Here is a 16,351-nt window from a genome sequence, read left to right on the forward strand (position 1 = left end):
GTGGAATGATCTATTTAATATTTTAATTAACTATAAAACCTTCAGAGTATGTAGGTGAGTGGATGATACCCTTGAAGTGGTAGAAAAGCTGTTTGCAGTCTGCATTCTTTCATGTGCTCAAGTTAACTGTTTTTGATGGGAAGGGAAAAGAAAGTTTTCCCCTCTATTTCAGACTATAACTTCTCCAGACCTGTGATGTATTTTGAGGTTAACTAGAGCTTTAATTTGCAGAGTAGACCGTCTTGAAGCAAGGGCTCTGTGACATTCATTGTGCTCTCGATGCAAAGTTGCTGCATCTGACAAGTAACAAATTTGATACATGCAAATTTCTTTCAGTGAATTTTTTTCTGTAACGCTGTGTTCTGTCCTCCTGAAAAAGGAGGGAATTTAACTGAAAAAGAGGGAATGGAAGGTAGCCTCAGACCACCACTGTGAATGAAGACGAAATAGAAGTATTCATAGCTGAAAGGTAGATTTGCAGCTCTGTGTTTTGCATAATATTCACAGGAGTGTGTACTTTGTACTTTTACTTGTGTGTACTAGTTCAGGTGCATGTTAAACTGCACATAACTCAAAATATTCCTCCCAGCTCCCAAGGGGTACTGTTAACACTGATGAAAATAATTAACAGTGTTAATGTGGGCACACTGTTCCTTTGACTGATGATAAAGAAAACAATATTTATTTGATATTTAAAAGTATTAAAATGAAGGTCTTTAAAATTACAGTTAGTTGAGTAAACCTTTCCTGTAGAAATGCTAAAGTTGAGGTTTTTAATTACAGCATCCTCTAATTTTTCTGTAAGGAGAGGTTTGGTTTTTTCCTCTTAAAAAGTAATTCAAGCCTACATTTGATTGAATAGCAGTTTTTCTTTTAGAATAAGTGGTGTGGTTGTATTGTATTTTGGATTTTGGTGGATTTCCCCCCTAGATTATTTGTAAATTGCATATTTCAGTCACATCACAGGACTCAACCCAGTCCTATAAGTTCCTTCATTGCTGAGGGAAACAAATCATATGCTTAGCCATGGGTAGTGGCTCTTGCTTATGTTTGAGGAAGCTGCTACCCTGAATATCACATTTTAGTGAACCTGTCACATAGCACATTCCTTAGGTCTAATGTGAAGTATGTTTTTCTGATGTTCTGGAGATTTTTTTTTTTTTTTTAATCTTAGTTTATTGGTTGGAGAAACAAGCATATGGTTCAAAGCTGTTAGAGAAACACATGCTATCAGGCTGACAAATCTAAGTGCCTATTCTATGTGTTACTATTGTTTGATGAGATGTTTTGGATACTAGTTAAGTTAAATTCCTGTTTTTATCTCATCAGTCTTCTGAGAGCCTAAGGATGTTTAATGGACACACATTATATTCTGGATTTCCAAAGATCTCAGACTTTGAATCTTCCTGTGTTTTAAACCTTTGGAATAGATGAAAATATTAGTTAATAGGATAATTTTGGTGAACTGCACCTAAAAACAACTGCTTGCTTTCTAAGACTGAATTTGTCATGCCACAAAGTGTGAATGGCTGAATACTTCATAGGCAAGTATTTCCTTCCAAGGGTAACTCAAGGATCACTCCACTCCACTGTTGTGAGGAAGGAAACTGAGAGCAGATTCTGTTCTCTGGATATGAAGAGTTAAGGCAAAAGAATATCAGGTTATTTGTCTTGTAGAAATTGTGACTTCCAGCTGCTGATAGCTTATTGATGCCAAGAATTGTTTTTCTAGTGCATTTGCCAGAAAAATGGTTTAAAATGGCACCCTAAGGTACATGCTTTATCAGCTTTTTCCTTGTCTCCTTAGTGGAAATTATTTTTATTCTTAAACCTCAGGTGATTTCCTCAAAGCTGAAGTGTAAGCAATTTCAGGGCATGTCATTAGAGTAATGGAAGATCCCAAAGAAAATACCAAGTTTCAGGGGACCTTGTTCTTATGGGAAGTTTGTTCTTATGACTATTCCATGGTAACTGACCAGGGCTGGGGAGAAAAGGATTGCTATACTTTGGTGCTGACTCTTTTGGGACAACTGATGTGGAGGAACAAAGTTGAGCTGCTAAAGAATCTGAACCAAAAAGATAGGACTGTAAGGTCAACAAATCAGCATACTCCTTTTCTGGCTTCAGTGTCCCATGTAGGGATCCAAGAGCTGCTTTCTTCCAAGTGCCTGGATATAAGAGGTCAAATGCTCTGGAGTTTACTACAGTTTTTCTTTTTAGAGTGAGTATGGTTACAAAGGTAAGACTCAGATTCTAGCAGTGACATGTGATTGAAAAGTAGCTGACTGATGCTTAGAGCAAGTAAGACAGATGTTAAGTTGCTAGGAAAAAAAAATATGTTCAAAGAACTGATCATGGTCTTGGTCTTTAAGTTCATAGAAAATGATTCTCTACTAGTTTTTAAAGTAATGTGATACTTCAGATGCCTGTGACACTGCTGTGTGTGGCTATGTAAATAGTGTCCCTCTGGCAGCTTGCCCTACTTGGTTCTGAAGTAGACAGCTGTTGGGAAAGACTGGGGCATCTAACAGATGCTATAAAATTCTTTGCAAGTACAGTTGACAGATATTCGTGTGCTACAGAAATATTGAATTAGCTTTCAATGCAGTCCCTCTTCTGTATTTATAATATTAGTCTTCAGATCCTGGTGATAAAATAAATAAAACATCCATCCTGTTTGGCATTTTTATTTTGAGTCTAGTTAAATTAACAGAGAGATTAAGCAAGGTCTTGATTAAGTTCTGTGACTGTTTGCATTTAAGTAGTCAGCTCTGTAGGTGTTTTGCAGAAAAAAATTATTAGGTATGACTTCAGTATTCTCTTTAGGAAAAAGTGTGTATGCTTGTGTGTTGACAGCTTGTGCTGGGTGCAGATACAGAAACAAAGTGTTCAGGGTTCCAGTGTGACTAGTAAAAAGACAAGAGTAACTCTATTAGGTGAGATTTGAATACTCTTGAGTTGCATACCTAAATTTCATGGAGCAAATGTTTATTTCTTCCTTCACTTGTATTTAGTGACTGTCTTTTTTGTTGCACAATGTGTAAATGAAGATAATATTTTAAGTATTGTATTGATCTTACGGTCATTATGTTGCATTAAAATCTCATTATGTTTCTCAGAAATTTCTCAGTGAAACTTAGTTGCACTGAAAAGTGGAATTTTATTATTTTAAGCTCTTGGTTCTTGTGTATATATGGAAGTTCACTTCTCACTGTCTCAAAATAAGAAAAGTGTCTACAAGAGGTACCTTCTGCACATTTCTGCAAGTCACTGTCTGGCAGACATGTCAAGTTTTCTACTAGACTATTGCTGCCGCTGTTCACTGTTTAGTGTTTGTCCCCATGAGTGTAGTGCCAGATCCAGACATACAAAGAATAGCCCATATCCAAATCATAGTTTAGATAGTTTGACAGCTGTCAAATACAATTTTTTTTTTCCTACCTCATTGCTGCAACATATGCTGCTCTCCAGGGGAGACAAAGGCTTTCTGTTGATAACCTTAGTGCTTGGCTTCTGTTGAGATGGCTGAGTGCTGCTGAACTGTGTCCTAAAAATTACTGTGGCATATAAGCCTATACAGTCACTCATGTGTCTGCTGTTGGGCTCTTCCAGAATCCTTAGTGTGGTTGACAGAGCAAAAGTAGTTGAACTGAATGCCTTTGCATGTAGTCACCCTAGCTCCTCATTCACTGTTCAACTCACTATTGTATCATCATTCTCCTCATTAAGTATCTAATTACTTTAATAGGCTTTCCTGACACCTTTTTTCCCCAATTATGAAGTGGTTGCCTGATGGTTTGGAGATGAACTGGAAGACCTTATCAGAAATGAGCAACTGCCATGACATAAGATGCAGGTTTATGACAAGGAGCTGCAGGGCAAAGTGAAAAAGAATGGGTAAAGGTTTAGGTATTAATGCCAAGATATTCCAGTGAGAAGGTAAAGGATTAGGCTCTGTGGTACTGTCAGCATGGTAGTTCTGCTATTACTCATTAATAGAGCAGAAGCTTTAATGGAAGAAAGCTGCTTTGAGTCAACTTCCTTCCTTATTTAAACAATGTTGATTTGACATTGGGGTGTGTGTCTATGTTGGATTTTTTTAATACTTTTTTTCTTTTTATTCTTTTAATGATGGTTAAGAGAGAAAATTTAGTTAATTATTTTGATCATTCTAAGTAGATGGTTTATTTTCACTTACAAGTGTTACATTTGTTGAACTTTTCTTGTTTTAATTAGTTCTCATTATTGTCTTGAAAGGAGCTGACAATATCAGGAAATATTGGAGTCGTTACTACCAAGGATCCCAAGGGGTAATATTTGTACTAGACAGCGCCTCCTCTGAAGATGATCTAGAAACTGCTAGGAATGAGCTGCATTCTGCTCTTCAGCACCCACAGTTATGTACTTTGCCGTTTTTAATACTGGCCAATCACCAAGACAAGCCAGCAGCTCGCTCAGTACAAGAGGTATGTTAATGTGTCAGCTTCTTGCCTGTTTGTATTTATTTTCTGCACGCCACTGATCCCCTATCACTTATTACCCTGACATCCTGGTTAAGGACTGGCCTCAGTTTCTTCTTTGCTGTAAGTACACAGACTAGTAACAGTCCCAGTCCCTAAAAACTTAGTCCACTGCACTCTATGCAGACTTAGTTGTTCTGGAAAACAGACAAGTAGTGCTTGGATACAAACAGATCTTTTGCTTTCACCATATTTTGCTTAAGGGAGGAAAGATGTTTTTAAAACTACTCTTGTGAAAAGCTGCTGGGACAGTGACTTTTTTTGTTTAACTTGGGTTTTTATTTGCTATTAGTTTTAATTTTGCACTGTTCCATTACTCCATTCTTTTACTCCACTGCTTAAAGCAATATGTTGCAGCCATAGTTGTCTTTTTTATGTAAAAGCTTTTTTCTGAACTGCTGTGTACTGATTTGAGGTCAGAGTTGCAATTCCTGTTCTGAAGTCCTGAACTGGTTCTCGTCTTCCTGTTCCAAGGAGTAATGTTTTTGTCTAATTTCTAGCTATCACACAGTAAATTATGTAATTGTTCTATTCAGTGTACCTTTTGCTCTTCAGTTTCTGAGAAATTTGCCTTGTCTACATTCCTATTATGTCAGATACATTTGAGGAAATGCTGAAAATTACTTTTGAAATTGTATGAAGAAGTTAAAATCGGGTTGTGTCATTCTGTTCATAAATGTCATTTAAAGGACTCCTGTTAAAGATTATATGAGAAATCTGTTTGTTCTGTGAGTGCAGCAGAGAGAAAACTGTTTCAGCACCTTACTGTATTCCTGCTCTGTATTTAAACTGATTCTTAGATTTTTCTTTTTCTGAAATACGAAGTTTTTAGACTTTTGGCTCAGAACAAACTGATCTGTAGGATAGCTGCTCTTAGTACAGTATAGTTGAACATACAGCCTTTGTTTCTTTATTGCTACTTATGTCTCCTTTCTGAGTCAAAAGAATTTAAGCTTATTATATGTTAGGAAATGGCATAAATGTGAGTGGAGTATAGCAGTGTTTTTAAGAAGAGATTGTGACAGCTTTGTAAACTACACTGTAAAATATTTTTGAAAATTGTTGGTCCTTTTCTCTGAAAATTCATTCTTAGGAGAAAGGAAAAAAAATGGCATTTGGATTGAAAATATCAAATTACATAAAAAAGTAAATGAAAGTTATGCACGGATAGAACCTACAAGTTCTAGGTCTTGATCATACTAAAAACAGACTTAGAAAAAAAGTAAAGAATACTTGAAGGAAATGTAATATGGATTTTGATATGTAAGTTTAATAATTTGGCCTAGTTTATTGTACAGCATAAAAGCAAATTTGGCCTACTTTATTATAGAGCATAAAAGCAAAAACCTCCCACTTAAAAAATGAAAATATCCTGAGACAAAACTGATTGGATTTTGTCATCCAAATATAGTCTATATGCCTTGGCTTTGACTTTTTCATAGAGCAATACAGATCACATTTTTCATCATCAGAAGGGCTGTTTCTTTTGTGATTTAAGTATTTCTTATTTTACTATATTTTTCATTTTTAAAGTGGCCAAATTTGGTTCAATATTAAGTGAAGCTTTTGGTAGCAAATAAAATTTAAGAAATGTTCTTTGTCCAATTTCATATTAATAATGAATGCAATGCCAATTGGTTTGCTGTACAGCAAATTATGCTTGTAACTCTCTCATTTCGCAGGTGAGCTCACATGGGTAGACTTTTGGGCCTGAACTAAATTTTCTGTGTATTTGGAGTTAACATTTCTTTTCTTTTCTTCTCTTTTCTTAGCAGTACCCTCATTTTCATCTCATTCTTCATTACCAGTTGCTTGAAATCTCAGTAGGGTAATAGATCTCTGTATGCTTACAATAGCATTTAAATGGGTTTCTACTACATGCTTTTATAAAAAAAAATCTTCCAGTTTATTATGGTAGCAGCCAAGTCTTCATTGCTAATGTATGAGTACAACAGAATGTGTGCAGAATACAACAGTTTTGTTAAATGTGCACTGTACATGTGTATTCTCGGGGAAAAACTCACACTGTGTCAAGAGCTCAGTGATTTTGAAGTTCTTTAATTAAGAGTAGTGGAAAGGGAAATGAAAAGAAAAAGAAAAAAAAGGAAAAAAAAAAGAAGAGAGAGAAATTGTCATGAGTTGTTACGTTGTCCCTGAAAAAAATGATCATCTGTGTTTGCTGTGTATACAAAGTAGAAGCCTTCTTTGCTCTTTTTTACCAATGTTGAAATGATAATTTCTTGCTTTCCTAAATGCTTTTCTGTGCTATTTTCTTATTATTGAGATGTGGAATAGAAGTAAAATGATAAATCGCAAGACCATTGCTTATATAAAACCAACGTATAAAAGTGTGTAACAAATGTAATATGTTGAGCATTGAGAGTTTTATTAGAAATTTTTGCAGAACTAAGTCCATTAATTATAGATATTTTCGTGATTTTTTTCATGTGTTAGAAGACAGATGAATTACAGTTGAAATTTAAAAATATGTATGCGTTCTTTTAGGCAACAAATTGCCTTTCTTTAATGGATATGAAAGGACTCCTTGGAGTATAATTAAGGAAAATGTCTGAGCTGAGTGGTGCATAATAGGAAATGTAGAAAAATATTTATCTACAACAAAAATTCTTCACAAAACTGTGCAAGTGCCAAACAGTTTCTGCAACAGATGTTAGTTATATTTTTTGTTGGGAAATGCAGTTGCTTTAGTTTTTCACAATGTTGTACTTTATTTAATGTGGTTTTTTTTCCATGCATTTTTTAGGTAGAAATGATACTGTAGAATCTATGTGCTGTAATTAATAAGCAATGTCAGGAATAGTTCAATTTGCAGCTATAATAAATACTTGCAAAAATATCCAAATAACTTATTTAATTAATGAAATGCAATTTAACCTAATTCATTTTGCAGAATATACTTCATATTACTGAAGTGACCAGGGAAAATTACAGGAGAAGCCAAGCTGAAACATTAATCAGTAAATGTAATCCTTTTTTCCCCTGAGTTCTGTTGCTAGTTAGCTGTTTTCTAGTTATATTTTGATTTTTAAATGAACTCAAGAAAGTAAACTTGGCATGGCATTTCGTTTCAGAAACTATAAATAAAGATGGCCCTCATATTTCTCTTATGTAGACTTCTTTGCTGGTTGTTCTGTCTTCCCATGTCAAAGATATTTGTAAGTTTTGTTTTTCCTGTGACAATAGCATGTATTTAGATGTATTTAAATATCTGCTAAGTGATTTCTACTCAGCCATGCTGAAATAAAGACTGCATATATTAACCAGGCAGTAAAACTGATAATTTTTTTTGTTCCAATGGGTTTGCTTGAGAATAACTTTATTTTAGATTGAAATTACAATAATGAAGAATTGAATTAATCCTATATAAGTCAGTTCGGACTGTAGTTTTGGAAAACTTATGAAATAGAAAATAAAAAATTTTACAAATGAGAAATAAATTTAGTTACTCAGCATGTGAGGGAAGGTGGAGGCATATCAGTTTGGCCATGGTTTCCAAAATACAGGCTGCAGTTCCAAAACAGTTTATCTAATTATAGTTTTTTTAAATAAGCATCTTCCTGACAAAATGTGCTTTTACTTTTCTGCACAAAAGTACTTTTGATTGTTGAAACTGGTTTTGATTAGTCAGATTTCTCTTCCAGTGTTAAAATATTGCAGGAGAGTAGTGGTGATAAAAGTGCTTCAAATTGTTTTAAAAGGCAACAGGCATTACTGTGATTATCAACTTGTTAATTTTTGCTTTGGAATGTCTACTACTTTGTGTATGAGTATCAGAAGCTGGATATTGCAGTGGATTTTTGTGAGTTGAACCAGTGTGCACTTTTCTCCCAGGTCAGAGCAATATTTAGAAGCTGCATGTATTGGAAGTTGTCTGTAGCCACTATATTTTAGGAGCAGGCTATTCTGGATGCTTTTCTGAATCTGTTTAGGACTCCTGGAAGCCATGTAGGCCTGGCCAAAGGAGGAACCAAATTAAACTAGTTTTTCCAGTTCAGTGGTGAAGCAGCTTCTTGTTTGGCAGTGTGTTGACTTTGGGATCTTTCTATTTTTATATTTAAGTCTCTTTTTAAGATTGTAGGTGCATTAGATGATCAGTGTAGATCCACTCTATTTGAACTATTCTATTCTAAGAAGAATATGTGAAGTATTCTGTGTTAATGTCTTCATATATGTGAAGACATTAATACAGTATAACCTGTTGGTGGGTTTTTATTCAGTTATCCAAAAATTCAGGCAAATAATAATTTTTTTCCTTATATTTAAATTGGTGACTGCTAGTAACAGGAGAAATCATTGAAGACCTGTTGTAAATTTCCTGTTTTTTTTAAAAAAAAGGTAGAACTTTTTAATATAGACTTACTAGTTAACAGTAAATCAGCCTATTCTCAGCCTATTTTAAGGTTATACCGGTGTTTTAAATATAGTTGTCGGGAAAAGAATAGTGTGGAAAGCTTATGCTGATCACAAGTGCTGGTTTTTTTTCTTGCATACAAGACCTTACTTTAAATTTGACTTGATGGGGATGTGAAACTCCAGCGGAGAGTCTTTTTGATTGTCCTTTTTTTTTCTTTGATAGAACCAAGATCTAAAAAAATCTTTTAAGAGCAAACAGTATTTTCAAAAGTGAGTGTGAAAGGTTTGTTGCTTATTTACATTGATTGTGATGCACTTATCTTTTTGAGATTATATGGATTTTGAATCACTGACAGTGTTTAATTAGGTTTTCTGTTAGCAGAATAGTGGAAGGTGCTCTCCTAATGAAAAGAGCCATCTTAGGTCTGTGAGGGCTGTTATCTATTACTCTGCCAGTTTCTTCTCTGTTGTTTATGTCTAGAAATAATTTCGTAGATACAGTGTCTTCTTGAAGCCTTAAATATCTTAAAGCTAAATAACTATTGCAGGAGAATGCTCAGGTTTGCCAGCATCTGTGGAGGCTCTTACTGGTGGTGGGGATCTGGAACACGCTGCAAATTGGGCTTTCTAGGCCTGCCAATGGTCTGAGTTGGCTACTTAGTATGACAGGCTCAATTCCAGGATGTAATCACTTCTTTATATTCTGGTGTCTTTGTACTGTTTTTCCATAATTCATGCTGTTTGTGGTTTCTGCTAGTTAGGGGAAAATGGTTTCTCTTTGGGAACCCTTTCAGTGTATGAGTAATAGATGTCATTACTAGCAATCTGAAAAACTGCATTGAACAGTGACTACTAAAGAGGTTTAGCTTCAGAGAGTATGTAGTATCTTAGCTCACAGATTTGAGCAAATGTTTTCTCCAGGAGCAGGTACTGCAAAAACTTAGCCTACAATTACGAGTGAAAATGAAAGTTTTCTCTGCAGTCTGTCCCATCCTCACCCTGGTCAAGCCTCTCAAATCTGAGTTTTCAAAGACCAGCTGTTAAAAATCTATGTGCTTTGTGACAGGGACGTCCAGAGCAAAGTTAAATTGGGGACAGATTTTTGGTTCCTCAAGGAACTGTTTCTGAGATGATTTATCTTCAGATTCCTGCAGTAGATAGCCAAAATATAGATTCCTACCCTGTTTTTGAGATCATAGTGACCTTAGTGACCTTAATATTTGCAATCCCCTCACTGCAAATACTTCTTTTCGTCCAAGGTGTATCCCCTGATATTTGAAGATTGTTTTGGAGCTGGACTCTGCTATTTTGAGTATTGGCTGCTTTCTTCACAACTGTGGCCTTTGAGGGAACAGAAGAGTTATTTGTCAGACTTCAGTTATGAGCACATTTGCAGGAGAGGAGAACATTATTAAACTAGTGTTTAGGCAGTATTAGTTTTGCCCTGCTTAGAACAATGAAGAAGTAACTCCTATTTACATTTCTCATATGAACTTGCATTCTGATTAAAAATTTCATCATACCTATTAGGAAAATGATTTAGATATAAAAGGATCTTCTGATAAAAATAATATATAAAAAATGCAATCTAAAATGCTAAGAAATTTAAATAAATGTGAGTAAATTCATATCCTAGCTAAATGTGAACAGCAAGGAATTTCATACAGTTGCAAAACTGAATCCAAACAGTAGCCACATATTTTCCTTGCTTGAGTTTGTGTTTCAATCATGTTTTAAAATAAACAAAGCCATAATAGATACAATTGTCAATCACTTAGTAAAGCTTAATATTGCTGTCCCAGTGTATGTGGGACAAAGAAACAAAAACTTAACAAAGAGCAGTATCTCTCTGAATAGTAAATTCCAGTTGTGCTCTTGACAAATATGTGAGTCTGCAAAGAAATGAGTTCAAAGACTGTCCCTAGAAACTCTGATTTGGAATGGTGTTCCTGAAAATACCAAAAAAACTACTCGAGCACACCTGCAAATATGCACATGTTACACAATGTACAAGAAGATGAAGAGTAGAAGTAGCTAAGACACAGGAGTAGAAGTCCTGTCCACATACACCCATTTCACAACAAGAAACTGTATTTAGAAAAATAAATCTCTTGAATGGCCCTTTGTAGTGCATGGTGCCAGGTACACGTCTGCAAAAAAAGCAGCTGCGTGTCTTGGAGTAGATTTTTAAGAGTATTGCTATATATAGCTTTGAACATCAGACGTGGATTTTTGCAGCACTATTTGGGTCTTCAAATGGTTGTTTTATATGTATATAGATGGTGTGTGCTTTGAGTACTTATTTCATCAGCAGTATTGGTTTACTTGCTGGCCTCTTTGCCTCCCCCGTCTTTCAGGTGTGACAGTCTGTCTGTATGACCATGTGATGAACTGGACCTGAAAATTGCTTAACTACTATCCTTCCTCAAGGTCTTATTTTAAATAAATTCAGATGAGAAGACAATTTGACAAATGGCATACAGGCACAAACAAGAGGTGGGAGGAAGGTGTAAAACTAGAACTGATGTGGTAAGTTGGAGGTGTGGGCATCTAAAATCCAGTGAGAGTTGGACCCTTCTACCTACCACATTACTTCTCATGCTTTTTTGGCTTATCCCTCTACAGTGAACCATAGTAAAGGAAGATTATACTGGAAATACTTTAAAATAATTTTTCCCTCTTACTTAAAAATGAATGTTCTAGAGTAGGTGTGCAATTACTTTTACTGGACTTGAGAGAGAGGTAGGAAAGAAGCATATATTCTCACTATGTTTTGAAAATTTAGCATCTTTGTTGACTTCCAAGCAAAGAAAGAAGACAGAAAATGTCATTCAAAGAGAAGGAGTTGGCTGCACTTGCAGAACTAAACACAATGGCTGTAAAGATAAGAGCATAGTCTCTAAAAATAAAAAGTTAATTTATGAGAGAAAGTTTAAAATGCTTTCCTAAACAAATCTTTATGCATAGTTTAGTAAATGTTTTTCATAAATATTTGTATGCTTACAATTGCTTATATGGTATTCAGTAAGAACTGCTATAGAAGAGCACAGCTTTTTACAGTTCTTTATGATTTTTTTTTGCTTGATAAAAATTTGGTTTGCTTTAGTAGAGAATTAAATGAAATCCTGAGGCCTGTTGGATACAAATCTGACCACACAATCATTAAGACTCTTTTGGGCCTCTAGGTCTGTGATATTGATGTTTTGGGGAATTCTTGAATGGTCAAAAATTTAATTACTGTTAGTGACATCTTACATGAACAAGAGAAGTCATATTTCTTTCAGAATTAATAACTATTACAAATGGAACAAAATAGTGGCTATATAACTACTTTCCAAATATAACTCTACCATTTTAGCAAATATGGTCTCAGGATCAGTTGAAAAATAATGGAAAAGTATTTAGTAAGTCATTGGATCAAGCTTGTGAAAAATCTTCTATTGTAAAAATGATTTAGTATGTGTTTTTCTTTCAAACACCCATCTTACATGGACATATGTATGTATATGTACTAGAATGAAATCTTGAGTTCAATAATACAAGCTTCTGCTTTTTACAAGATGAGGACTTATTCTTCTATTTATCTTTTTAGTGCTAAAATAAGTTTGCTGATTAAAGGCAAGTTAGATATACTGTGGACCTTGTATTTACCAAGGAAAAGATAATTTTTTGCAGTTGTACTACATAATTTATATTTGGTACTCAATATAACAAAGTAAATTTTAAAAGAAATGTTTTTCAAGTTGATTATGATCACATAATCTTCATTCCATTAGAGTAGGTATGCAGTGTATGAAATTAATTTCTGGCCACAGTCCATTCTGCAGGAATTACACACTCACACACATGGGAAATCATGATGAGCATCTTAATTGGTCATGTCAGGGAAGTTCAACAATAACCACAGCAGGAGGAAATCTATCTATTTTATATCTGTGTAAGTATTTCAAGATGGATTTTAATTATGTGCCACAAAAGTAGAAAATTTTCAGCTGCATCAATACTACCTACACTTTGACACAGCATAGGTTATTATTGTCTGTAATTACCCACACCCCGAAGACCTTGCCGGAAATATGTGTACGCAGAGTTTCATATAAACCTGCATCAAACAGAAGGTGCTCAGAGCTCAGCCTGAGCATGGGAGGCTTTCTGCTCCTTATGAAACTCAAGATTTCTGAAGATGCTTGAGGAGGATTTCTCTTGAATATGAGCTGCAGTGTGAGGAAAAACAAACCTGAAAATTGAGGTGTCATTGGCCTATCAGAGGCTGGTTCTTTAGATTTTTGAGGGTAAAATCCCTATGAGCGAAAACAAACCATAAATCTCTGGAGATGGAGATGTTGGCATGTATGTGAGAATTCATGAAACAATGATGTTTTCCCAAGTGACTGTATGGAGAAAGGATCATCTTTGCATCAGTGGTCTGGATGTTACAGAAACAATGCTACAATTGTCAAAGGCCAGGAAGGAAACACATACTACTGTAAGGTGAGATTAAATTCCTTCCAATCCATTCTGAGTTTTGAGCTCATTTTTTTTACCCTGGAATTCTTTCAAGCCTTTATGCTCCTGGAAAAATCTTGGATGGTCTCTGGGTGTGGTGGAAGACAAAAATCAAAGACTGCTGTGAGCTTGATTGCTGGACAGGACACTGCTGTTTTTGCAAATGCAATGAACCAGAGAGAAGGAGTAACAGGAGAAAGGGAAGGGGACTGCTGACAAGTCTCATGTACCTCTTTCCCTGTTACTTCCCAAGACTTTACTGGCAGTAAAGCAAAAGAAATTAGTAGAGAGCATTCTGGGGTTCAAACAAAAATGAAGAATGAAATGGGGTTCTGCAAATTCAAAGGTAGTGAAGGGCCCCACAGTTCAGAGACTATGAGGATGCAGTACTGTGAGTTTTTACTTAGAGAAAATTGGAGCCATTGAAGGCCTTCTTCTGTAGCAATATAGGCTGAAGAGTGTCCATTATTTCCACAGAAACCACTTCTGTTCAGTGCATAATGACTTTTGGTTTAAAAAGAGGAAACCATTTTCCCATCCACTTCTTGCAGTGATTCAACAGCAGATGCAGACATGCTTCTGAAGAAACATGAGTTATCCACTCCAGCATCTGGGAACAATTGTCTTCATAAGACTAGAAGCAGGGTTTTGAATATAACGGCATTATTCTAATGATGATTTGTTGATACTGCAGCATATCATTAGTCATGCTGGAATCTTTATAAGCATAAATGTTTTCTCAAAATAGTTTAAATGTTTAGAAAATCTATTACAGCAGTCTGACATGAAACAGTAACTTCTGTTAGAATCTGAACAGCCTGAAGTTTTGAGTTAGTCTAGAAAAGAACTTTTGGAAGGATCATACAAATTAACTAGTTAACATTTTTTAAAAAAGGTGAAGTTAAGCAATTTTTCACTTGAAAATGTGTTCATTTATTATTCAGATTTACACACATCATCCTGATATTTTTCCTACTGTTTTAAAACCAGAATATTGACAGTGTATTGAATAATCCATGGCTATGACTACATATTTCTCAATATCTTTGCTTTTTCTGATCTTTTCTGTTATATTTAGTTGTTCAGATTCTGATTAGTTGTGAAGTTGCAAGGGTCAGAAAGCCTGTGCTGTATTAATACTGTCTTAAAAGTGAAGACTCAGTATTAATGTGTGGGTATCCTTAAAGTTAATGCATGCTGGAGTTCCATTACAAGTATTAATAGGCATCTACTGCCTATTAATAGATGTGTGAGGCATCTAGCAAACTGATTAAAAAAAAAGAAAACCAACAAAAAGCCCAACCAGCTTTAGTGAATGAGCTTTGCTTAAAAGACATTTAATTTCATCCACACATATCTCCAGGGGTGGATAATTTGGATTATTGCATATAATGTTATATATTTGTTACAATTGCATTATTTATTTAAAAATAAGTTGTTTCATCTGTCTGTCAATACAAGCTTTTTCTGTAAAATTTTTTTCAATATTTTTTCATAATGTATTTTCACAGCATTTACAGTCTCATTTTGGTTTTTATGTTACTCTGGTAATAAATACTAGGACATAGTTTACCACATTTTATGAAACATTCAAGTACTTTAAGGATTTCTTTCCTTTGCTTTCCTGTAGCTTTGTTCTGTTGCAGTAATGCTTTTACAACAGACCATATATTAACTACGAATCTACTACAGATATTCTGTTCCAATTTGGTTACCTTTGTTCCTTGTTGCTAAATGCCTTTACTCATGGCTGAGGATAAAGGGAGTAAGAGAGTGAAATTTGAGTCACTCTCTAGGGCAGGAGAAGAAATCTTTTCAGAGCTGTAAACAAAAAGATGCTCTGCAACCAATATTCCAGGAAACAATCAGGTCCCTTTAGCTGCAACAGCATCTAGTGGCACAGTGTATATTTGTTATTTAAGAAATACATAACTCATTTTGAATAAGCAGTATTAATGCAGGTGATATCTATAACCTGTGTTTGCACGGACCCTTATTAAACAGTCAGTGTTCTTCATTGAGTAATTTGATCTGTTCTGTGAATTAAAATTTATTACTTAAAATTATTACTGTATTTTAAATTTTTTAAAATTTGGATTGGGCTTTTTTGTTTTTGTGGTTTGTACTTTAAAAATTTCCTAATGTGTACATAAAAGACCAACAGAGGCCTCAGACATGGTACTGTACATTCTTGAAGTATTGCACCTGCCTGCACATCTGTCATGTAGCAGAAGAGTTCAGACTATGTAGTTTTTGCTTGACTACCTTTTTTTGTGGACATGCTACTTGTATCATTTCTCATGAAGATCAGAACTATGATTTGTTTAAATTAAAGTCATAATTGAATGGAAATTGATGTTGACTCATTTTGGAATAGCTAAGTATTTATGTGATGGAGAGAAAATCTCCATTATCTTCCATTATTATTCCTCCTGCTAATTTTCTTAAAGTAAGTTTGAGTTTTATTAAAACCTCACTCTTAACACTTTAAGAATGCTCTTACTCTTATAAAATCTTCAGAAAAAACAAGAAAAAACATTTTAAAGCCAAAATGGACTGTTGTTAAAGTAGGGGAAAAAAGCTTAGTATTTTTCTATTCTGATTTATTATACAGAAGGCTGTTTTTTACAAAAAAGGGGTTTTTTTTTTCCTTCTTTTTTTTTTTTTTCTTCTTTTTTTCCCTCCACTATTCTCAGTCTCTTTTGATCATTGATCTGGGTGACCCCACGCTCAGGGGTTTTTTCTTCATTTGACATGGACAGATTTTTGAAGTATAGCTCTCCTTTGGGAACCTCGGGCAGTTCCACTTGACTAACCTGTGATCTAATGAGCAGTAATGCAGGGTTACAGTGACCATTTTGTTTGCTTTGAGGGAGGATGGCTAGACAGAGAGTGGGAGAGAGGCGGTGTCTGCTGAGAAAAAAGATGCAGGGTGATCGAACAGTGTGAAA

At 34.9% G+C, this 16,351-nt stretch overlaps 1 protein-coding gene across 7 annotated transcripts in view; it reads left to right on the forward strand.

The window, feature by feature from the left end:
- ARL15 (ADP ribosylation factor like GTPase 15) overlaps positions 1-16,351 on the forward strand; it is a 225,823-nt gene that overhangs the window by 90,802 nt on the left and 118,670 nt on the right. For all 7 annotated transcript variants that reach the window (XM_059873225.1, XM_059873221.1, XM_059873227.1 and 4 more), the window contains one exon: positions 4,258-4,466. In XM_059873225.1, the coding sequence (XP_059729208.1) occupies positions 4,258-4,466 (209 nt within the window). The remainder of the gene's footprint in view (positions 1-4,257; positions 4,467-16,351) is intronic.

Source organism: Haemorhous mexicanus, chromosome Z (genome assembly GCF_027477595.1).
Source record: "Haemorhous mexicanus isolate bHaeMex1 chromosome Z, bHaeMex1.pri, whole genome shotgun sequence".
NCBI classification, from domain to species: domain Eukaryota; kingdom Metazoa; phylum Chordata; class Aves; order Passeriformes; family Fringillidae; genus Haemorhous; species Haemorhous mexicanus.